This window comes from Salmo trutta, chromosome 31 (assembly GCF_901001165.1).
Source record: "Salmo trutta chromosome 31, fSalTru1.1, whole genome shotgun sequence".
In the NCBI taxonomy this organism is placed as follows: Eukaryota; Metazoa; Chordata; class Actinopteri; order Salmoniformes; family Salmonidae; genus Salmo; species Salmo trutta.
In genome coordinates, this window is record NC_042987.1 from 37,379,246 (window position 1) to 37,405,093 (window position 25,848).

The following is a 25,848-nucleotide window of genomic DNA, read 5'->3' on the forward strand; positions in this document are numbered from 1 at the left end:
ACCCTATAAGCCTTTTGTGCTGCGATTAGAAAATTCTCACGTGCCGTTTAGAGACAGTGATACCTAATATAATTACCTCTGATCAAACCAGATTTCTCAGGTAGGTAATCTTTCTATAATATGTGCCGTCTATTTAATGTTCTTTATTCTGCCCACTCAACTCTACAGCCAGAGGACGTCATCTCTCTTGATGCTGACAAGGCTTTCGACCGGGTTGAGTGGGAATATCTATTTACAGTACTAGAGAGATGATTTGGGTTTGGCCCGTAATTCCTTTTCTGGATTAAGATTTTGTACTCGTCCCCAGTGGCTTCTGTTCACGCCAACAATGTTACCTCCAGCTACTTCGTTCTCCACAGAGGGGGGGGGGGGGGGGGGGGAAGCAGGGTTGCTGTCTATCCCCTTTCCTATTTGATATGGCTATTGAGCCTCTTGCTAATCACCCTGCTGCGGCGGAGAAGAGGATTAAGGGGCAACATAACAGAATTATATGCAGACAATCTTCTTTTATACATCTCTAACCCTGTGGAGTCTATACCCTATCTCTTGGACATGCTACAAGGTTTTGGGACATTCTCTGGTTAAGATAAAATGAACAAAGTGTGCTCCTCCCCATTAATTAGTTAGCAGAAGGAATTGGATATGCCAATTTCCCATTTAAGGTGGAGCATCAGGTCTTTATTTATTTGGGGATAAAGTTCACACGCTCATTTAAGGCTCTGTTTAAACTACAAAACACTCCTGGATCGCACTAAGCAGGATTTCATAAGGTGGTCGTCTCTTCCCATTTCATTAGCAGGTCGCATTCATTCTGTTAAGATGACTACTGCCTAGGTTTTTGTACTTATTCCAAATGATTCCCATTTTTCAGCCAAAGTCGATGTTCAAACAACTGGACAGCTACATTTCCAACTTCTTTTGGAATAAGTCAAATCCAGAAATGAGAAAGGTATATCTAGAGAGACCTAAGCCCGCAGCCGGGCTGGGCCTTCCCAATTTTTTACACTACTACAGGTCAGGAAATATATCTAAAATGTGTTTATTGGGTTTCTACATTTGAAAACAAGGATGGCCCAACTTGGGCCATCATGGAGTTACAGTCAAGCCTTCCAACTTCTCCGGTCTCGCTCCGGTGCTCCCCAATGCCCCTGAACCTTGGCACCCATGTTGTTTTGAACCCCATTGTTAGAGGTCGACCGATTAAAAATCGGCATGGCCAATTAATTAGGGCCGATTAAAAATTTTCACAACATTCGGTAAATCGGCAATTTTGGATGCCGATTACATTGCATTCCACGAGGAGACAACTTGGCAGGCTGACCACCTGTTACGCGAGTACAGCAAGGAGCCAAGGTAAATTGCTAGCTATTATTAAACTTAACATAATCACTAGTTAACTACACATGGTTGATGATATTACTAGTTTAACTAGCTTGTCCTGCTTTGCATATAATCAATGAGGTGCCTGTTAATTTATCATCGAATCACAGCCTACTTCGCCAAATGGGTGACGATTTAACAAAAGCGCATTTGCGAAAAAAGCACAATCGTTGCACGAATGTCCCTAACCATAAACATCAATGCCTTTCTTAAAATCAATACACAGAAGTATATTTTTTAAATCTGCATATTTAGTTAAGAAATTCATTTTAGTTTCAGGCAATATTTCAGGCAATATTAACTAGGGAAATTGTGTCACTTCTCTTGCATTCATTGCACGCAGAGTCAGGGTATATGCAACAGTTTGGGCCGCCTGGCTCGTTGTGAACTAATTTGCCAGAATTTTACGTAATTATGACATTACATTGAAGGTTGTGCAATGTAACAGCAATATTTAGACTTAGGGTTGCCACCCGTTCGATAAAATACGGAAGGGTTCTATAGTTCACTGAAAGAATAAACGTTTTGTTTTCGAAATGATTGTTTCCGGATTTGACCATATTAATGACCTAAGGCTCGTATTTCTGTGTGTTATTATATTATAATTAAGTCTATGATTTGATATTTGATAGAGGAGTCTGACTGAGCGGTGGTAGGCAGCAGCAGGCTTGTAAGCATTCATTCAAACTTTACTGCATTTGCCAGCAGCTCTTAGCAATGCTTGAAGCACAGCCCTGTTTATGACTACAAGCCTATCAACTCCCGAGATTAGGTCAAAGGCATATGAAATACAAATGGTAGAGAGAGAAATAGTCAACGTGTCAAATCCTATAATAACTACAACCTAAAAACTTCTTAACTGGGAATATTGAACCACTAGCTTTCATATGTTCTGCGCAAGGAACTTAAACGTTAGCTTTTTTACATGGCACATGCACTTTTACTTTCTTCTCCAACACTTTTTGCATTATTTAAACCAAATTGAGCATGTTTCATTATTTGAGGCTAATAGATTTTATTTCTATATTATATTAAGTTAAAATAAGTGTTCATTCAGTATTGTTATAATTGTCATTATTACACACACATAAAATTATATAAAATTGTCCGATTAATCGGTATCGGCTTTTTGATCCTCCAATAAAATCGGTATCGGCGTTGAAAAAAAATCATAAAATCGGTCAACCTCTAGTTAAGAACTCCCTTATATATTAAAATCTGGTGCCAATTCCGAAATCACTTTAGCCTTAAACAAGCAAGCGGCTTCTCTCCATTAACATCTAATCATCTCTTCCCAGGGTCACAGATTGACACGGCATTCCAGATCTGGCATAGGAACGGTCTGATGTTTTTTTGTGACCCATTTGTTGATAACACATTAGTCTCATTCGATACTCTGAGGGTTGACCATAATATTCCCAATACCCACTTTTTTTTAGATACCTGCAGCTTTGCCAAAAAATATTTCCCTTGTGGCTCAGTTGGTAGAGCATGGTGTTTGCAACGCCAGGGTTGTGGGTTCGATTCCCACGGGGGACCAGTACGGGAAGAACAAAAAAAATGTATGAAATGTATGCATTCACTACTGTAAGTCGCTCTGGATAAGAGCGTCTGCTAAATGACTAAAATGTAAATGTACATACAGTTAATTATGAAAATATTCAAACCCCTTGACATTTTGGATATCATAAGGTGAATGCACCAATTTGTAAGTCGCTCTGGATAAGAGCGTCTGCTAAATGACGTAAATGTAATGTAAAAAATGTAATTTCCACTTGAGCCCACTAAGTGTCCAGTCCAGAGGTGCTTAGATCTTAACCCTTATCTGAAGGGCAAAATCTCCAGATTATACGACATAATACTCCACATTAATCCGCCTTCCTTTGCAAATACAAAATCTGCATGGGAGCAAGACATAGGTGGCGAGCTACCCGATGATATATGGCAACAAAGTATTGAGCGTATCCACACGTCATTTTGCATAAGGCATGGGCTTATTCAGTTTTAGGTTTTGCACCGTCTCCATTACTCAAATGACAGATTGGCAAAAATATACCCAAATGTTGACCAAGTGTTTGAGATGCCACCAGAGTCCAGAGACTGTGTGACACATGTTTTGGTCATGCCAATCTTGAGTGGCCTCTGGGACCCCATTTTGAGGCTCTCACACATATGCGTAATACAACTGTTAGCACCAACCCGGTCACCACCATTTTTGGGGTAGTTCCCCTAGACCAGAAGGCACACATGCATCAGGCAAGTGTGACAGCCTTGTCTTCTTTCACTGGAAGTCTGCAAAGCCACCCTCCTTTATGCAGTGGGTTAAGGAGGTGATGTCATCTCTGCCTCTGGAGAAGGTTAGGTACACTGTGCATGGGTCCCGACAAAAGTTCAACTTAACCTGGTCCCCATCAATACAATACGTGGAGAGCCTGTCTTTCACTTAGTGTAACTTGCATAGTTTGGTAAGCAGTCATGTCTGTTCTAGTGGTCATTTGTGCTGATAACAATTTATTGAACTTCTTTTTCTTTTCCATTGTTTCTATTACTGGTTTGTTTCTTTCCTAATTAACTTACTTTTATAGATGCCTTGTAGGGTGGGTGGTGGTTTGGAGGGAGGGAGAATGAGGGGTTGTCCTGTTTTTATTGTTATAGCCCGAAAATCTATGCAAACACAATTGCATTTAAAATCGATGGCAATTTGAATGCACAGAGATACCGTGATGAGATCCTGACGCCCATTGTGAGGCATCATGTTATGGGTATGCTTGTCATCAGCGGGGACTGGGGAGTTTGTCGTGATTGAAATAAATAGGAAAAGGAACAAAGTAAAAAGTAATAGCAAACACATCTCAGTCTTTTCAAAACCTAACCCTGGAATAGTTATTTTTCAGTGAGACAATTACACACATTTATGGTTAAGACACACCAGAATGGCTTTCCAAGAGGTGTTGAGTGGTCAAGTCTGAGTCCTGACTTAAAATTTGCTTGAATATCAGAGACATGGTTTGAATGAAATGTCCATCAATGATTCCCAACCAAATTTACTGAGCTTGAGCAATTGACAAAAACGCCCTAAGGAGTGTGAAGACTTACGCAGTCAAAACATATATATATATATATATTTTAATGGGGTGGGGGTTGTGTAATTCTGTAGAAAAAACAAAAGCAAATTTTATACTTTTTCTAGATAAAATTCGAAGACAGCAAAATGTGAATAATGTGTTTCACTAGGCCTTGTACACACTAGAACTACCTTCATTCCTGGCATTATTAACCATTCTCTGTATGCACGTCTCAAAATCCTGTGATTGGACGTGAAGTAGAACGCAACAGTATCCTATTTATTGAGATGGTAAAACGTGAGAAAGGCCCATTGTTTTGAATAACCTAACTACATTTCAGGCCATACAAGGTCACCTTTAAAAAATCACTTTAAAAAGTAGCCACCCCACCACTGCTTTGGGATACAGTTGAGGGATGGGGTTGGACTAACCGCTCAAATTCATAGACATAACTTCCTTGACATGCTTATTATTTTGAGTTCTGATGTGATACCACAGTTTAATAAGGCATTTATAAGATAGTTTCAAGTTTCACAATTTTACATGTCTTACAGAAGTACAGTGAAATGTCTTTCTTGCAAGCACTAAACCCAACAATGCAGTAATCAATAACAATGGAATACTAAAAATAACAACAACAAAAAAGGTCGAAAAAAAACACACAAGATATAAAAAGAAGACAACTAAGGTATATACAGGGTCAGTCAGTTCCAGTACAATATTTACAATGTGAAAGGATACTGAATTGATAGTATAGTCGTCAATAATCATGGCTAGTATCAGTCCAAAAATGGATGACCCAATCACAGATAAAGGACACCGGCACCTCCGCTTCACAGATAAATCCACATCCCATATTGAGGACACATAAGCAGTCTTCAGACTGTAAATACAGGTCCTCTTCATTAACGTCGTACCATAAATAAAACACATGGAAGAATTACAGCATAAAAAAAACAGAAACCTTTAAAAAATTGGGTTCATACCATCAAAAAGAGTGGGCCACCAACAACAAAAAAAGTCAACAAATGGGGAGAATGCATTGCATGACAATTTAACAAGCAAATAGCACTTGATAACACAGTTTGACTGTCATTCGCATGAAGAATGGAATGCGGATTTCCTCGTACAAGTTGCAGTTCATGTCACAGCTCAAAAATATTGGATACGGAAACTATCTGCAGTTAAGACGGGATAGTCTAGAAATTATTATTATTTTTTTAATTTTTAACGCTGGTGTACATGTACTCCTTTTAAGTGGTCACTGTCAAATAAACAATAGTATCCAGAATTGTAGCCAATCCAGCACAATATTTAGATGTTCTCTCATTCATGAATTAGTACAGTGGCTTGTAGTTCTGTCTTGCACAGCGATGTAAACAGTTTGTTGGACCACTGCAGTCTTCAGTACGCATAACAGCAGGTTCTGATTACAATGCTTCCCCTAAAAAGGTTGCAGGATGTATAATCTCTCACTCACACACCATCCCAAAAATGGCACCCTATTCCCTATATAGTGCACTACTTTTCACTGGAGCCCTATGGGCCCTGGTCAAAAGTAGTGCACTATAAAAGGCAATAGGGTGTCATTTGGGATTCATACATTATCACTCAGTGGGAGGGCTGTTGTTGAGAAGAAACCTCTATTAAAAAAAAACTTTACTGCGAGGTTTTTCACCAGCGAGCCCGTTAAAAAAGTAACTTATTCAAGGCCTGAGTCATCCACTTTATCAAAATGTAATAGGCTGTGGTTTAGACTGGAGTTGTACGAGTGTCTTATTTGTGCACAATGCACGTCACAATCTGCCTCAGACTCCGTGGCGTCTCAGTAGGCCAAATGGTGAAAGATTGGTTTCCCAGCCATCCACATACCCCGCTGTGACCGACTGGATATCGAACCAGTGTTGTCTGCAGGCCTCCAGACGGTATTAGCCCTCTGAGGTAAAGCCGAGAGCACAGAACTCAAGTTATAATAAGCCCTAAAGTTGTTTATTTATTTCACCTTTATTTAACCAGATAACTTGTTCTCAACTAGCCTCTCATTTACAACTGCGACTTGGCCAAGATAAAGCAAAGCAGTTTGACACAACCAATCGTGTAACTGTTGTATCAAAAAAGAAAAAAAGCTATTGGTTATCAAAACTACACCAACTAAAATAGACAATATCATAGCTACATATTTGAGGCAGAAGAATACATTAGGGGCCACTGGTTATTGCATGCAATTTTTAAAATGTTGATGCGGTTTCTCTTTACCACACAAAGGTTGGTAGGCACAACAAAGCAGGAGTTGGAACCAAAATTATTTTCCGATCATTTTGTTCTGAACAGAACCATTATTTTTCTCCCCGTTCCATTGTTCTGATAAGCAAAAGTAAAGTTCTGAACCGGTTCAAACACAAAAACATCCTCTCACTGTCAACTGCGCATATTTTTCACCAAATTTAACATGTGTAAATATTTGTATGAACATAAGGTTCAACAACTGAGACAAACTGAACAAGTTCCACAGATATGTGACTAACAGAAATCGAATAATGTGTCCCTGAACAAAGGGGGGATGAAAATCAAAAGTAACAGTCAGTATCTGGTGTGGCCACCAGCTGCATCTCCTCCTCATGGACTGCACCTGATTTGCCTGTTCTTGCTTGAGATGTTACCCTTTCCACCAAGGCCCCTCAAGTTCCCGGACATTTCTGGGGGGGGAATGGCCCTAGCCCTCACCCTCCGATCCAACAGGTCCCAGATGTGCTCAATGGGATTGAGATTCGGGCTCATCGCTGGCCATGACAGAACACTGACATTCCTGTCTTGCAGAAAATCACGCACAGAACCAGCAGTATTGCTGGTGGCATTGTCATGCTGGAGGGTCATGTCAGGATGAGCCTGCAGGAAGGGTACCACATGAAGGAGGAGGATGTCTTCCCTGTAACGCTCAGCGTTGAGATTGCCTGCAATGACAAGCTCAGTCCGATAATGCTGTGACACACCGCCCCAGACCATGACGGACCCTCCACATCGATCCCGCTCCAGAGTACAGGTCCTGGTGTAACGCTCATTCCTTCGACGGTAAATGCGAATCCGAACATCACCCCTGGTGAGAAAACCGCGACTCCTCAGTGAAGAGCACTTTTTGCCAGTCCTGTCTGGTCCAGCGACGGTGGGTGTCTGCTCATAAGCGACATTGTTGCCGGTGATGTCTGGTGAGAACCTGCCTTACAACAGGTCTACAAGCCCTCAGTCCAGCCTCTCTCAGCCTATTGCGGACAGTCTGAGCACTAATGGAGGGATTGTGCATTCCTGGTGTAACTCGGGCAGTTGTTGCTGCCATCCTGTACCTGTCCCGCAGGTGTGATGTTCGGATGTACAGATCCTGTGCAGGTGTTGTTACACGTGATCTGCCACTGCGAGGACGATCAGCTGTCCATCCTGTATTACTGTCTTCGGCGTCTCACAGTATGGACATTGCAATTTATTGCCCTGGCCACATCTGCAGTCCTCATGCCTCCTTGCAGCATGCCTAAGGCACGTTCACGCAGATGAGCAGTGACCCTGGGCATCTTTCTTTTGGTGTTTTTCAGAGTCCATAGAAAGGCCTCTTTAGTGTCCTAAGTTTTCATAACTGTGACCTTAATTGCCTACCGTCTGTAAGCTGTTAGTGTCTTAATGACCGTTCCACAGGTGCATGCTCATTGTTCAATGAACCATAAACAAGCATGGGAAACAGTGTTTAAACCCTTCACAAATTAAGATCTGTGAAGTTTTGGATTTTTACAAATGATCTTTGAAAGACCGGGTCCTGATAAAGGGACGTTTCTTTTTTTGCTGAGTTGAGTTCCTTTCTATTCCTTTTTAAACCTTCGAAATATATACACACACTTTTTACAATATTAAATTACTTCACCAATCAATCAGTGGGACTAGATCAGCTTGCTGGAGCAGGTCATCTATAGTTGTTTACATGCACTGGACAGACAAATGTAGGGCACGAGATGCGACTGAAATTTGAGGGTGGAGGAGGCGGCTTGGCATCTTATGACTTACATTATCTGAATTAGGCCCACAGAATTATACCTACGGAGGAGCGGCTTCTATGAAGGAACTTTGAATGTCTTTGAACTTCAGAGAGTTGGCTTAACTAGCGTTGGACCAGAGCTAGCTAGCTAGCTAACAAGCTTGTATGTGCAGAGCAGCACCAGAATAAAGCCAAACTTTAACTAGCGTTGGAAAAGTTAATCCATTATTTTCTGTTCCCAATTGTGATTGAGAAACCTCCAATATTGCCTTATTTTACATGACCCATTTACAAAATGTAATAACTTTGTTGCAGTGTTACATTGATCCACTTTGGCTGAAAAGCTCATAGAATGTTAAAGTGCCCTTCAAAATTGTTATTTCTTGCCCACTTTTTGGCCATAACCTTCATACTGGTTGAATCAGGCAGCATATCAAGCTCACAAAGCATGCAAGTTCCTGTACGCATGATGTGACACGCATGTCAACAAATAGCAATTTGCCACAGTAAGTCACCGGCTAATTATCTCAGGCAGACTATCACAGTCACCACAATTCCTAGTTTTTCCCTTTGCCAAGGAATGCATTGTGCCAGAGAACTCAAGCAGTAAATTAAAACTGTTCAGCTCACTTTAACAGGATTGGGTCAATTCCATTTCAAGTCTGTTAAAGTCATTTGTTAATGAAACATTTGTTAATAAACCCAGGGAATGTGTCATAACGCTGTCACACTACCTGAGAGTTCAAGCGGCTCACCGGCCAGCCCCCCCCCCCCCCGACACGTTATCAGACTGTCTGCAAGCAAAAATAACTACACTGAACAAAAACACAACAATGAAGGATTTTACAGTTAAATCTGTAGATTTAAATAAATGCTAATTATTGGAGGACGGTTAGGACGGCCTCACCCAATTCTCTAAAACGTTATTGGAGGCTGCTTATGGTAGAGAAATTAACTATAGCAACAGCGCTGGTGACCTGACCATGTGGCGCAAGGACAACAACCTCTCCCTCAACGTGATCAAGACAAAGGAGATGATTGTGGACTACAGGAAAAGGAGGACTGAGCACGCCCCCATTCTCATCAACGGGGCTGTAGTGGAGGAGGTTGAGAGTTTCAAGTTGCACGTCACCAACAAACTAACATGGTCCAAGCACAAGTTGTGAAGAGGGCACGACAAAATCTATTTCCCAATCAGGAGAATGAAAAGAATTGGCATGGGTCCTGATATCCTCAAAAGGTTTTACAGCTGCACCATCGAGAGCATCCTGACGGGTTGCATCACTGCCTGGTATGGCAACTGCTCGGCCTCCGACTGCAAGGCACTATAGAGGGTAGTGTGTACAGCCCAGTACATCACCGGGGTCAAGCTTCCTGCCATCCAGGTCCTCTATACCAGGCGGTGTCAGAGGAAGGCCCTAAAAATTGTCAAAGACTCCAGCCACCCAAGTCATAGACTGTTCTCTCTGCTACTGCACAGAAAGCGGTACCAGAGCGCCAAGTCTAGGTCGAAGAGGCTTCTAAACAGCTTCTACCCCCAAGCCTGAAGACTCCTGAACATCTAATCAAATGTCTACCCAGACTATTTGGTAGATATTTTCTTAAAACTGCATTGTTGGTTAAGGGCTTGTAAGTAAGCATTTCACTTGTTGTATTCGGCACATGTGACAAATAAAGTTTGGTTTGATTTGGTGGACATTACTGCAGTCAGCATGCCAACTGCATGCTCCCTCAAAACTTGAGACATCTGTGGCATTGTGTTGTGACAAAACTGCACATTTTAGAGTGGCCTTTTATTGTCCACAGCACAATGGGCAAGTTCGTTAAGAACAAATTCTTATTTACAATAACGGCCTACCAAAAGGCAAAAGGCCTTCTGCGGAGACGGGGGCTGGGATAAATCTTGGCAAAAGAGAAATGCTCACTAACAAAGATGTAAACAAATGTGCACAACATTTTAGAGAAATAAAGCCATTTGTGCATACGGAACATTTCTGGTATCTTTTATTTCAGCTAATGAAACATGAGACCAACAATTTACATGTCGTGTTTATATTTTTCTTCAGTATAATGAAAAGTCACAACAAGTCATGTGAGCGTTACAGTGGAAGCCACAATGTCATTCAAATTAATACAGGAATCCCTTGAGGGCTGTTTGCCTCGATATGGATACATTTTCAAACATTGTCCTCCACACTCTTTCGTCCCCTGATAGGCATTTACTCTCATTGTTGGCGTTGATTAGATTCATTTATTATAATTTTGTGTCTTTTGGGGTCATGTCTTGAGGCAGCATCTACGGAGGCTGTAGAGTAACTCAAACCGTGGACACATTTACCACATTGGGACGGTATGAAGACAGCGGCCTAGTTCCTGCAACATTGTAAAAAAAAAATCTAATTTCCCTTCAATAAGCCTTGAGATAAAGAGAGGAGATACTCCCTCCCTCAACATCTGACTCCAGCTCATACGCTCCTCTTGATCCTGAAGCGCTCAGCTCATATGTAGAGTACTGAGTTACTGTTGGCTTGTACAAAAACCCAACCTAATGTTTTGGTGATATACAGTTCTCTCTTGTACCCAATATTTTCAAAGAAAGGATCATATAAAACATTTAATAAATTGTGTTACTACCAAAAAACAGAGGGTTACAACAGGAAAAAAAAAGAAAAAAAAAGAACTGTGCTTTGCAAAGGTATTTCCGATAGCAACCATATAATATCATGCATTATTCCAGTGGTGTAATATAGTAATATTGTCCACCTTAAAAAAAAGGATTTCTGTATTCTCCATCATTGGAATGGCAGCTCTTCCAGCAGGACTTTTCAAAATGTCTCTTTTGACGATGTCCTTGAGAAGGCAGTGATTATTAAGTGCCATTCCGTCTACTCAAAATATTACGGTAATTCTTGTCAAGTCATGGTGCACTGTTTTGTAGACACAATGACATATCTCACAGGACCCATCACTATTGACTGTAAAGAATGTATTCGGCGTGTTGTTCCGGTGTGGTAGAAAAGATAATATTGATGTTCAATCTCAAAGATGGGCCACATTATTGATTGCCCCGCCGACCTTGGTGTCATGGCAGTTATCTGGAAAGCAACTCTACAATACACTTATAGCTCACTATAAACCAGCCACAAACATTAAGCGATGACTCATGCATCACGTGTGTTTAGCTGGGCCAGAGCCTTGCTGTGACAGAAGGCAAAACATTTTTTTTTTTTTTAAATACATATTCCTGGGGGGAAAAAGGTTGATCTCAGCTACAGTAATGACAGATCTGAGAAGAACGATTTTGTTGAAAAGGTCTTAAATTTCGGCTTTTCAAAAAAAATTATACTTTTTAACTTGCGCAGAGAAAAAAAAAAAGAGAGACTGAGGTAATGTAACTTCTCCCTCCAATCACTTACATCCCTTTGCTACCCCCCCCTTCTTATTTTGGGGATCCCCCTTGAATGTGACAGAAAGGGAGCATTTTTGGGGTAAAGATTTTTTTGGAATGGAATGCAGCCCAGGAGAGGGGTGACATGCTCTTGCAAAGTCTCTAAAGTGAGAGGAGGCCTGGCCAATCAGTGGACCAACAAGTAGTGGTGTATCCATTAGTCGGATTCTGGTGTAAAAACGTTCTGCAACGGAAACTGCTTACCGTTTACTCTATGAACCAACCGGCAGCAAATGAAACGGGGAGGGACCTATCTGAATTTGGCCAATACAAACTTGTTTCTGTTGAAAAAAACATTTTCCAATATAATTTGATTTGTTTAACACATTTTTGGTTACTACATGATTCCATATGTGTTATTTCATAGTTTTGATGTCTTCACTATTATTCTACAATGTAGAAAATAGTAAAAATAAAGAAAAACCCAGGAATGAGTAGGTGTGTCCAAACTTTTGACTGGTACTTTACACACCAAGCCATGAACATGAGTGACTGACAGGTTTTCTGTGTACATTCCAATGGGTGCAAAGCAACACCACTCACGGTATATGATTACAAGTAGTGGCTAGAGCGTATTCTGCCCACAAAGCCAGAGTTTAGAAATACAAGTAAAAAACACCCACGTCCTTTGCCTTTCCAAGAAACCTGGGGAGAAGAAAAACACAACAGGAACAAGGCCATCTACAGAGCCCCATGTCGCAACACAGATGTCTGCCTGGATGTGCTTTTCGCTGGCAGTGAGCCGAGAGGGTGACAAAGGACAGAAACCCACGTCGGACTTGCTTTTCTTTCCTAAGGGGGGCTATTCAGGTACAAACAAGCTGGTTGTCCTCAAAAGATTGCAGGTTCTAGAAAAACATAATAGGAATGTTATCTTGTTGATGAGGTTCCTGATACGATCTGATAATCTACACACACACACCATGTCAGGAACTCCTCAGGATATGCTCGTGACTAGAGTCATATCGTCCAGCAGCAAAGCAGAGTCATGGAAATGTGCCTAATTGTCCAGGTGAAGAGCGCCCCCATATAGGCCTCAAACTGCCAATGTAGATCATGGGTGTGAGGCAGTAGCCTTCTTTACTGTTGAACAGGCTGTTATCAGAGATTCTTTCAAACCTCTCCCATGTAATTCTGAGTATCAGCTCGTCCCCTCAGGCAGACCCTATAGGGTCGCTACGTGTAAGCTGAACAGGTATAAGCATCCTGCATTGCCATGTCCATCAAATACCTAAGCAGCAATAAATTAAGCCCAGCTGTGTTACTGAGCCACTGACAAAATGTGTCAGGGCAGTTGTGCAATATGTATGTGGTTGTACGACGTGTACAATATCTATGACATGGGTAACGTGCAATGGATTTGTATAATTCAGGTATAATTCATGCTTGTTTTAAACACTGGCAAACAAGCAGGCCAGGAAAACATTGGTAGCTTTATGAAATTCTTCAGTTCCCGAAAAATTATTTTACTAAAATAACATTTGGAGAGAGGAAGAGAGAAATGTAGAGTCCTGTCCTTGCCTATGAAGTTAAATCTTTGTTTTCAGGCTATTTTAAGTGGATTGGGTATTGTTATACAGGCTGGTTTATGTATGGCTGTATACACTGTATAAAACCATACACAAACCTCATTAGGCTGCTATAGATATTTTTGGCAATACTGCCCAATTCTGGGATGTTGACTGTACTACAGTAAATAAAAAAGAAAATAAAAAAGGCCCAATTCAAGGAGGCTGCAAAGTGTCGGACTTCAAGATATTGTTGCGCAGACAGACTACAACAGTAGTTCGACTGGTCATTCAGCAAAAAGGTCCCCAATCAAATCCGTTACCGGGAGGAGAATGTCAACAAGTGCCTCCTTGAGTCATTACCTCTTCTTAAAGCCAATGGCATTTCAGTAGAGTAGAACCGCAAAGATTCTAACCTCAAGAGTTACAGAATGCCGGGTCAACCCAACAGGTAATATTGAACAGGTACATTCAAATGGAGAAAAAAAACTTCTGGAGGCTACAGACAAACCATAAAACGTTGCTCACATGTGCGCAAATCACATCAAATACATTAAATGGGCTAAAATGGTTAGAATACCCATGTAAATACCAGCTAGGACATTCAAGAAGACTTCGGGAAATGCCTTTAAAACCAGCCGCTATGAGGAAACAGCCAGTGCCATAACCATCAAGTAGACTTGGGCTTTGCGGTCGGGGTTGGACAGGTGTAATCCCATGACTCTGGATCAGAAGGTTGCGTGTCGCGTACCCATTTTATTTTTAATCTCTATCCCAAACCTTAACCGTTTGGAATGAGTGCCTAAACTTAACCCTTAACTTTGAAATTAGACGTTTGGTGAAATTGAATAATACAGAGCAGCGGTAGCAACAAAAACACATTGAAATGTCTAATTCTGCATTAAGACAGCTTGTTGGTAAATACACAATTATTATTTTTTCAATAAAATGTTTGATGTGGTTTTGAAGTAAATTTACCTAACATTTCAGGTGATCCAAATGACTTCATTCCTGACATGTACATCTCTCTTAAAAAGGTCCCATTGTATTTCCCAAGTAGTGATGTTCTGTTCGCAAAAAGCTTAACTTTTCCCCAAATAAATGAAAATGCTCCCCATAAATATGTATCCCCTATACGGTAGAACCTGCAGATGATAGAATGTTGCTTACAGTACTGCATTTATTCCAGTCTTCCTCAAATCAGTAAGCCTAGAGTCCACTACAAAGATTACAGCACAAGCACAAAGGGCTTTCCTGATGGAAAGTTGAAGGTTATCTCCAGACATAACTCATGCTTTTGTCATTTTTTTCACAGCTATGACTCGGCAAATGGGGCTTGCTCTGCTGATCGACTGCCAGAAGGGAAGATTAGACCAAGGGAGCGAGTGTGTGCCAGTTTAAGAGTCTGGATCAGTCTATATGTCGCTTAAATTTCAATAGAGTCCACATTGGAGAGGATTAAGAAAAAAAAATGTCTCAGTTGGAAAAACTTGGGAACACTAACCATTTGAAAAGTTATATGAATTTACTCTGAACACCCACGTCAAATGTGAACAGAGAGATGGCCTCATCAAGCCAATGTGCTGGAAAAATGACCACAGCAGGATTTTCCCCAAAGGTTTCATCTACTCTCATTTAATTCGCCCCGGCCCAGCCAGACATCCCTCCATCCGGTCCGAGATCAGATCCGCCAGCTAAATGGTAGTCTTGTGACGCTGCGCGTTTGCCGTCATTCTACCAACAATGATTTCCATTGTGCCAATGTGGTGCTTTCTGTTGACTCAGATGCTAGTGATGACAGCATCTGCCTGAATTATTGAATGCATTTGGAAACATCAGCAAAAGTAAAATGTTCTATGCATCAGCTGTGTGTGCCAAATGTAAAAATATATATATACACACACACACACACACACACACACACACACACACACACACACACACACACACAGAGTTCATATATCATCCAACGTACAAACTCTGGATGACAGATCTAAAAACAAAAATAGAAATGTGTATATAGGCTTCCTGTTCTGTAGGAGACTGTCTTATAGACAGTTACAGCTATACATTGGCAGAGGAATGTGGGGTTTCCTGTTATGTCGTGTCAGTCAGTACCTTCCAGAGTCACAGTATACAACACTCAATCATTCATTTATTTGCAGGGTACCCTATAGGACACTGACCGTTTGTCTAAACTGTAAGCTTTGTAGATATATATATATATATATATTTTTTTAGCTATTATTCAAATTAAAAAAGAACTCATTGCCATGGTAATTTGCCGACCCCTCTATAGCGCAAAGTCTCTGGAAACAGTATGTCAAAATATGTGGAAAAGAGAATAGGCTAACAGATAATTGCAGTCATTTATTATAATAAATAACATAATTGCAGTCTTTTATTGTGTTGGATTTGTCATTCAAATCTGACCAATGCTGAACCCTTGTCAAGGTTGACAAAAGGAGGGCTGATGCCCCCCAAGGGATAGGGAGGTATACTGCCAAGGGCTAGGGAGGTATACTGCCACGGGCTAGGGAGGTATACTGCCACGGGCTAGGGAGGTATACTGCCAAGGGCTAGGGAGGTATACTGCCACGGGCTAGGGAGGTATACTGCCACGGGCTAGGGAGGTATACTGCCACGGGATAGGGAGGTATACTGCCAAGGGCTAGGGAGGTATACTGCCAAGGGCTAGAGAGGTATACTGCCAAGGGCTAGGGAGGTATAGTGCCAAGGGCTAGGGAGGTATAGTGCCAAGGGCTAGGGAGGTATAGTGCCAAGGGCTAGGGAGGTATACTGCCACGGGCTAGGGAGGTATACTGCCACGGGCTAGGGAGGTATAGTGCCAAGGGCTAGGGAGGTATAGTGCCAAGGGCTAGGGAGGTATAGTGCCAAGGGCTAGGGAGGTATAGTGCCAAGGGCTAGGGAGGTATACAGCCAAGGGCTAGGGAGGTATACAGCCAAGGGCTAGGGAGGTATACTGCCACGGGCTAGGGAGGTATACTGCCACGGGCTAGGGAGGTATACTGCCACGGGCTAGGGAGGTATACTGCCACGGGCTAGGGAGGTATACTGCCACGGGCTAGGGAGGTATACTGCCAAGGGCTAGAGAGGTATACTGCCACGGGCTAGGGAGGTATACTGCCACGGGCTAGGGAGGTATACTGCCAAGGGCTAGAGAGGTATACTGCCAAGGGCTAGAGAGGTATACTGCCACGGGCTAGGGAGGTATACAGCCAAGGGCTAGGGAGGTATACTGCCACGGGATAGGGAGGTATACTGCCACGGGATAGGGAGGTATACTGCCACGGGATAGGGAGGTATACTGCCAAGGGCTAGGGAGGTATACTGCCAAGGGCTAGAGAGGTATACTGCCAAGGGCTAGAGAGGTATAGTGCCAAGGGCTAGGGAGGTAAACTGCCACGGGCTAGGGAGGTATACTGCCACGGGCTAGGGAGGTATACTGCCAAGGGGAAGGGAGGTATACTGCCAAGGGCTAGGGAGGTATACTGCCAAGGGCTAGGGAGGTATACTGCCAAGGGCTAGGGAGGTATACTGCCAAGGGCTAGGGAGGTATACTGCCAAGGGCTAGGGAGGTATACTGCCAAGGGCTAGGGAGGTATACTGCCAAGGGCTAGGGAGATATACTGCCAAGGGCTAGAGAGGTATACTGCCAAGGGCTAGGGAGGTATACTGCCAAGGGCTAGGGAGGTATACTGCCAAGGGCTAGGGAGGTATACTGCCAAGGGCTAGGGAGGTATACTGCCAAGGGCTACGGAGGTATACTGCCAAGGGCTACGGAGGTATACTGCCAAGGGCAAGGGAGGTATACTGCCAAGGGCTAGGGAGGTATACTGCCAAGGGCTAGGGAGGTATACTGCCAAGGGCTAGGGAGGTATACTGCCATGGGCTAGGGAGGTATACTGCCAAGGGCTAGGGAGGTATAGTGCCAAGGGCTAGGGAGGTATAGTGCCAAGGGCTAGGGAGGTATACTGCCAAGGGCTAGGGAGGTATACTGCCACGGGCTAGGGAGGTATACTGCCACGGGCTAGGGAGGTATATTTAAAAAAAACTAGTATGTGAAGTTTACAATAGAAATAGACATTGATTATTAGGCCTTTTCTATGTAAAGTCTTAATCATACTGGGTCCTAGCAGGAGAACAGTACTCCAACCAGCACTGTAAAAGGTATACCTACATAGAGAACAGACATTTTATGAAATACAAACTGGGGTTTCATGCCTGGACGAAAGATGGAAACACACTGCCCATGAAAGCAAAAGAAGAGGCTAATGTTGGTAATCTGTTGTTTCCACCAGGATACATTCATTACACTTTCCTCATACTCGCCATCTCCTAGAAACCACAGAGGTGGTGCCTTTCAAGCCTCCTCATAAAAATCTAACAGGCATTCCTCAGAGTGACGGCACTAAACATATTGAGTGGAAAAACTCTGCAAACAAGCCTGGCTTTCAGTCTCTTTGTACGAATGGCTCGTTCTAACACGACACACCCTGCCCTAAAGCCCCTTGACACACACATACAAGTACACAGGGGAAACAGTGTCATCAGCACACCTTCACACAGACTTTAATGGCAGGAGAACGGACTAGTATGGTATCATAGGTGCCGAGTTGGAGGTTGTCTGACCCAGTCACCCCCCATTATCAGACATGTTTAAACATGATAAGTTTGTATTTTTTTTTTATTTTTTAAACGTGCATCTAGAGAATGCAATGGGCGAACACAAACTCAGAAGCCTTGTGTAGATTGCATTGTGTAAAAAGTTACCCACCACATGGTAATTTGATTGACTGTATTTGCCTATATTGGTATGACCATGACTTTGTTCTATTGTCAGAGCACCGAGTAAGCCTACAGGACCACTGCTGAATGTAAAAAAATATATATTTAAAAAAAGGATGTGAGAAAACATTAAAGGGAGGAACGAAAACCTGCAGCTCATCAGCTCTCTCTAAAGTTGGACAATTTTTTTGCAACGGAGGCCTATACTATGGCTACGCCCCCGTCGATGACTGCGTGACACCTATATGTGGTATGCTAGGGCCCCTGATAGTACTTCAATCATAGTTATTGGATTTCACAGTGAAGTGTCTGTCTACGTACATACCACACTTCATCACCCAGTCACAGGTACCTCATTTGCCAAACCCCAGTCTCACACTTAACCCCTATGCTGTCATAGTCTGTCAGGGGGAAAGTTATCAAGTCAGTTGCACAACTGAACACATTCAACCGAAATGGGCCTGCCACCTCTGAATCAGAGAGGTGCGGGGATGGATGCTGCCTTAAAAAGCGACGTCCATGTCATCGACAACCGGGGAGCAGATGTTGTTGGGGGGGGGGGGGGGGTTAACTGCCCTTGAACAGCAGATTTTTCCACCTTGCCAGCTCAGGGGTTCGAACCAGCGACCTTACTGGCACAACGCGCTTTACCGCTAGGCTACCTGCCACCCTCATCTACACAGCCAGGCCTAAATGATTCCCAATCACTGCAGAACAGCACTGCTACATTAGCCGTACAGGGAAAAAAAAGAAGAGAAGCTCATGACGCTAACGTCTCTGAAGCGTAAAAAAAAAAAAGGTGCAATCTGTAATATTTACTGCTGTTTGATTGGCACTTCAACACCCAATAGCCTAATTTAAAACTATCGAGCCAGTCAAGAACGTGCTACTCTCAAAGGAGGATGTCTCCCATTTTGACGTGGACATTTTTTAAATGTTTTTTTTCCACACAGTTTTTGTTGTCCATATCTTGCCAAAGTATATACTTTGTAGACATGTTGTGTGTTCTGCTATTTTCCCCATGGAATCCTACTTGGATGTTTCGATGCATCACAACAAATTCAAGTGGATAAGGGGCAACTTAAGATTACATTCTTCAATAGTCAATGTAATAAATGCCTCCTGAGTTTAGTAAAAGCGTCGTATTCCATCAGTGCCCAAACTAAGCATGTTTTGCTCCATCCTTGGTAAAACAATTAATTAATTATATATATATATATATATATATATATATATATATATATATATATATATATATATATAAAAATAATGCTAGGTATGATATATATAAATAAACAATAAAAAAAATAAATTATATATATATATATATATATATATATATATATTTTTATATATATTTTTTTTTTATAAAAAAATGTATAGCCTCAAAACAAGGTTAAAACTATCTCATGGATGGTCAGTCTTTCCATCCATAGCCTTGTCAATTAATTTGAGGATGTTACATTTCTTCAGCCCCATCCTTTATCTATTTACCAAAACAGAGGCGGGGTGAGGATTTCCCCTTTAAAGACATTGTGTGTTTGAGGTACACATGTTCTCCATAGATCAACAGATCTTCAAATAACCAAAGAAGCATTTTATCAATTTAATATAATAATCCTATATTCTGTGCATCCCAAACAATGTCTTAAGAAGGGAGATCTTAATAAAATTAGATGGACTGTTTGTAAGGCGTTGTAGACATATTTTCATAATACAATGTCATATTGTGTTATGTCAATGGCTATACGTTTCTCTAAGTTTCTTGAAAACAGCCAAAAGAAAAAAAATCATATTTTGTTTGAATGTTAAGATTTTTTTGTTGTTTTAAGCTAGCTACAACATTTCAGGCATTACAACATAAATATATTTAGCAGAAAGGACATGTTTCGCTGTCATGTAAGGCTAGTGGAACAGAGAAATGTACAGAGATGACATAATCATTTCATCTGCAACATTGTAGCCACCTGAACGTGACCCTTATTGCGCAACAGAAGAGTTCGGCATTCATTGGCGAACTAAAAACAAGCTGTACATTGCGCATGTGTCATCCACGAATTGAACAATTATCTGAGAAATACAGTACCTGCTCCTTTCGCTTCTGCCAGCGACCGCAAGGGCTTTCTTCCAAGATTTCACTCTCATCCTCGCTCTCTTCCTCTTTCCCCCGACACCCCGAATTCTTCTCCTCGGACATGGTCATTTCAATCCAGTCAATTCCCCCCCCCCCCCCTTTTTTTTAAAGGAACGCGCGTTTATAAACTCGATTCCTATGTTTAGCCTACCAAGATTAATCCGATTTGCATATGTTGCAAAATGTAGAAACTGTTACGAATTCTACGGTTTAACCTGCAGTCCGTGTCGTCCTCTCAAACCACATCCAACAATCAAATGAGTTGTCAAAACAAGCGCATTCCCCAAGAAAGAGCCAATAGGGGATCTTCCAGGAGGTGCTGCAACACGCACAGCCGCCGCTGAACTGTGCTTGAAGTAAGAGCGGGTGGTATGCCACACTATACAGTCTTTCCATAGTGGCCTCTGCGGCTTTTTGGAAGAAAAAAAAAAGGGAAGATCTCAATCGTATCCTCCTCGTGTCCTCGCTCGTCGTATCCTTCTCAAAACCAATTGGATGAGAAAGTCAGAGGTCCCGCCGCTCTGACTTTCTCCTCCAATGGATTTTGAGAAGGATGCGAGGAGTGTACAATTGAGATTTTCCCATTATTTCCTTTCACTCGGACTAGTTTCTGTGATCTTTGGCCACTTCCTGAGTTTTTTGTAATGTAAATACTACCGTAAAAACTGAAACGAAAACGCACGCCGATTGTGGGAGAGGACGTCTTTTTTTTACCCACCTCCTACCAAGCATATCTACCTCTCATGCAGTTCCCTCTTTTTGATTTTACATTGTATTTCATAGCCTACTTATGTTTAATAGGCTATTGTACTGATTAGCAATGTCCTTTGGGTTGAACAGGAGAGATTACATTTCATAATGTGTTTTCAAAAATAAAATATTTAACCTTTATTTAACTTGGCAAGTCAGTTAAGAACTTGCCTAGTTCATTGAGACAGCCCATGACAAAGGCTGAGGATGACCGCCCGGCTCAGGAAGTACGAGGTGAAGGCCCTCCTGTCTCTGACCAGGTTCTTTGCCTTCAGCGCAGACTTTCTCCCTGGCCGAATGCGTATTTTGTCAATACCCATGGTTCTTTAAGATCCCAAAACCATAAACACAGGCCAGGGGCAGACAGAGATAACCGCTTTAATCTCATTTTTCTTTTCTCTTGAACTGCTTACTGGTAAATAACAACAAATCCAATAAACAGGGTTGTTCTGGAATTGTGTGGCATTTGCGTCCCTTGCTATTGTAACCACGAAAAAACACGTTAAAATTAAATGATAAAACATAATGCAAGTCATTTATACTGGAAAACGTTGATTAAAGCACTCAGGGTAAGCAAATTGGCTTACTTAGTGATGCGTAGAGTTAAAGTGTCATATTTTTGGGATTCAGACACATCTAATTTATTTGAATGCTAGAAAGTGAACAAAAAATATTTAATCTATTGTATAAATCAATAAAAACAAAGGCTAATTAAATACTTTTTTTTTTTTTTTTACTAATATGTGTGTCCCTCAGTTTTGTCATTGGTGTTACCGCCTTGAAAATCCCTCGTTGATGATATACAAGGACCTTGAGCATTCTCTCCAGCGGCGAACAGCCATAGGGTCCTCACATTTGACTTACTAAAAAGGGTGTGATTGGCTAATAATATTCCTTAATATAGGTATGTCTAAATCCAGTGTCACTATTTAAATGAAGAGAAATAACATTGTGAGCAAAATGATTAATCATATCACTTTACACTGCGTGCACAATTATTAGGCAAATTGTATTCCTCGGGATTAATTTTATTGTTGAACAAACACAATGCTCTCAGTCAATCCAAAATGTTATTGAACCTCAAACCTGAATGTTTAACAAAGGAAAAGTGAGTTTTGTTTTTCTCAGGGAAATATATAAGTGTGCACAATTATTAGGCAACTATTAGTGTGCAGAATTATTAGGCAACTAAATTACAAAAATAATTTCTCTCAACTCACTTGTTTATTCTCAATTTTTAGAGTGTAACAGATAAGTAACACAAAATGACAATTATATAACATTTTTGACCTTTCAAAAATATTCTGTGACCAATGTAGCCACCCTTATTTTCAATAACTGCCATGAGCATTCCATCCATGGAGTCTGTCAGTTTCTTGATCTGTTCACGATCAATTTTCACTGAAGCAGCAACCACAGCCTCCCAAATGCTGTTCAAAAAGGTGTATTGTCTTCCATCACTGTAAATCTCACATTTGAGAAGGGCCCACAAGTTCTCAATAGGATTTAAGTCAGGTGAGGAAGGGGGCCAGGTCATTATTCAGGCATCTTTGAGGTCCTTGCTGGCTAGCCAAGCAGTGGAGTACTTGGATGCATGTGATGGAGCATTGTCCTGCATAAAGATCATGGCCTTCTAGAATGCTGAGGACTTCTTCCTGTACCACTGTTTGACGAAATAATCTTCCAGAAACTGGCAGTAGGTTTGGGAGTTGAGTTTCAGTCCATCTTCAACCCGAAAAGGTCCAACTACCTCATCCTCAATGATAGCAGCCCATACCAGTACCCCTCCTTCACCTTGCTGGCACCTGACTCAACGTGGTTCCCTGTGTCCATTACTGATCCAGCTACGGGCCCATCCATTTGGTCCATCAAGAGTCACTTTCATTTCATCTGTCCATAAAACCTTTGAAATATCTGTCTTCAGGTATTTCTTTGCCCAATCTTGACTCTTCAACTTGTGAATCTTATTCAGTGGTGGTCTTGTTTCAGTCTTCTTGACCTTGGCCATGTCTCTGAGCACTTGACACCTTGTACTTTTGAACACTCCAGGTAGGTTGCAGTTCTGGAATACGGTGGCACTGGAGGATAATGGGTTCCAGGTAGGTTGCAGTTCTGGAATACGGTGGCGCCGGAGGATAATGGGTTCCTGGTAGTTTGACGTTTAATTCTTCTCAAGTCTTTTGCAGTTAATTTGTGCCTTTTCTTCCCCAATGCGTTTTTTGAGCCCCAGTTGACTATTCGCAACAAAATGTTTGAATGTCCGGTGGTCACACCTCAATAGTTTAGCTATTTAAAGCGTGTCGTATCCGTCTGAAAGGCATTTTACATGTTTGGCTTTTCAGTGTTTTATTTTTTCCTTTATTTAACTAGGCAAGTCAGTTAAGAACAAATTCTGGGTTAACTGCCTGTTCAAGGGCAGAACGACAGATTTGTACCTTGTGAGCACGGGGATTTCAACTTGCAACCTTTCGGTTACTAGTCCAACGCTCTAACCACTAGGCTACCCTGCCCTCAGTTAAATTCGTTTTTTGGCCCATTTTACCTGAGGTAATGAGGCTGCCTAATAATTATGCACACCTTGATATAAGGTGTTATTCACTTTCGCCACACCCTCCCTCATTACACAAATACATATCACCTGAAAATGATTAAATCCAATAAGCATTCAAGTTTATATGGTTTGGAGTTCGAAAATGTAAATAGAAACAATGATAAGATCAGAATACTCACTTGCCTAATAATTGTGCACGCAGTGTAGTAAATGAAGGAATGATGACCTTTTTGATTTGAGCATTTGTGGCCTCCATTTCAGAAAATCCTAATTTACCCGCCAAAAAATATCTTGTTTTTCTTTAACCATCAGTGGTATTACCTCTCCTCGCATTTTAAAATACAAAATAGTTCGAAGTCAAGTATGAGCACATTTATAGCAAAAATAAATCCTGCAGTAGCTGTTTTCAAAGTGTTTGTCATTTTATTTCAGAGCTGGTAGCTAACGCTAATCACATAAAGAACTATTAATCCTGTCATGACAAGCAGCAACACTGCCTGGCTGGGGAGCAGAGCGCACATTTTTAGAAGCGCTGCACACAGGCATACAAATGGTCTAATTTGCTGAACGTCTACAAAGTGAGACTTTGTCCTTGTGTTTCTTGACTATTTCCATTGTTTTGTTCACAAGCTAGGTTGTTTTTCAATGTTTGAGGCTACTAGTCAGATATATCAAAATATGTTTATAACTAATCCAAGATAATTCATCTGTGTCGTTTACAGTGGGAGCAAATGAAGCACAGTGGGCAAAGCCAAGAACGAGCTAGCGAGATCCTATTAGCACGTTGTTGCATGTATTTGCATATTTCCGTGAGGGAACTCCTCCTCTGTGAAGTACATGTGTGCAAAACTCAACCTTGCACTCCTTCTAAACAATGCAATTTTCTACTTTCGCAAAGCGTCAAGTCTGTGCACAGAAAAATGTAGGAGTTACCACCCACGGTCTCAGGGATGGCCAACTCTGGAAATTCCTTTGGCCTGTACTGAGTTAGATAAATCAGCTTTTCTTACAACTTATTTGTGGAACAATCTTCAAAATGTTCTTACATTTTTATGCTTTGGTGCCTCTAGGGCAATTATGAAACCTGATTGAGGACCTTATTACTGATGAATATGTTTGTTTTCTATGACCGTGTTTTTCTTTCTGCTTGCATTTAATATTTTGATGTGTGTATTTACTGTAATTTCTGTAAATCAGGGATCTGTTAAAAAGACCTTCATCTCAGTATTACTCCCTGATAAAATAAAAATTCAATTAAAAACATTTTCCTAAACCTGCTACGAAAAGTCTATTCTGACAAAAGCTTCTAGCCATGACCCATATTTTGTCTAATCTGTGATATTTTGGTTAAAAGACTCAAGTCATGCCCATCCATTTGTTTCGTTTTTAAATGGCAAAAACATATTGGCTGGTAAAATATCTTAGTGTGGCCACAGTGAGTGGTGGACAAAGAAGTTAGTTTCAAGCCCTGCTACTCCTACTGGTGCGATAATAACTAATGTTAGCAAAATTGTAAAAATTATATATAGTTATTTTTACATAACCTTTATTTATCCAGGCAAGTCAGTTAAGAACAAATTATTTTTTACAATGATGGCCTACCAAAAGGCAAAAGGCCTCCCCTGCGGTTACGGGGGCTGAGATTAAAAAGAAAATAAAAATATAGAAGAAAACACACATCACGACAAGAGAGACCTAAGATAACGACATAGCATGGCAGGGCTACCATATGAGTTTATGAAGAATGGGAAGATGTACCCAAATACATTGAGATAAAAACAAATATAGGAAAATGAAGTTCATTTTTTTCCAAAATGCCATGCCCAAATCCCAGTGTAATTGAAGAATGATCCAACACAGAGACATTGACAGGCCTGCTAAAACCAAATGTATACTACAACCCATGGTTGTAGTAATGGAACGTTAGTCGTCTCTACGGTGGCATCACAGGGTTACGACCAGGTAGTCATTGTCTTGGTGGTGTCGTCTCGGCAGGCCATGTCTGGAAAAGGACAGTGGTAAAAATACTTTAAAGTAGGATATCTGTACTTTACTATTTATATTTTTTGACAAGTTTTACACCACTACATTCCTAAAGAAAATATACTACATGACCAAAGGTATGTGGACACCGGATCGTCAAACATCTCATTCCAAAATCACGGGCGTTAATATGGAGTTGGTCCCC

The 25,848-nt window shown here is 41.3% G+C and overlaps 1 protein-coding gene across 3 annotated transcripts in view; it reads right to left on the reverse strand.

Moving 5' to 3' along the window:
* LOC115170152 (nuclear receptor-binding protein 2) overlaps positions 1-20,772 on the reverse strand; it is a 55,716-nt gene extending 34,944 nt beyond the window's left edge. For 2 of the 3 annotated variants that reach the window (XM_029726492.1, XM_029726491.1), the window contains exon 1: positions 20,312-20,772. In XM_029726492.1, the coding sequence (XP_029582352.1) occupies positions 20,312-20,428 (117 nt within the window). In that variant the 5' untranslated portion in view covers positions 20,429-20,772. The remainder of the gene's footprint in view (positions 1-20,311) is intronic. The other variant, XM_029726490.1, reaches the window with a different exon arrangement.
* Between the last annotated feature and the right edge of the window lie 5,076 nt (positions 20,773-25,848).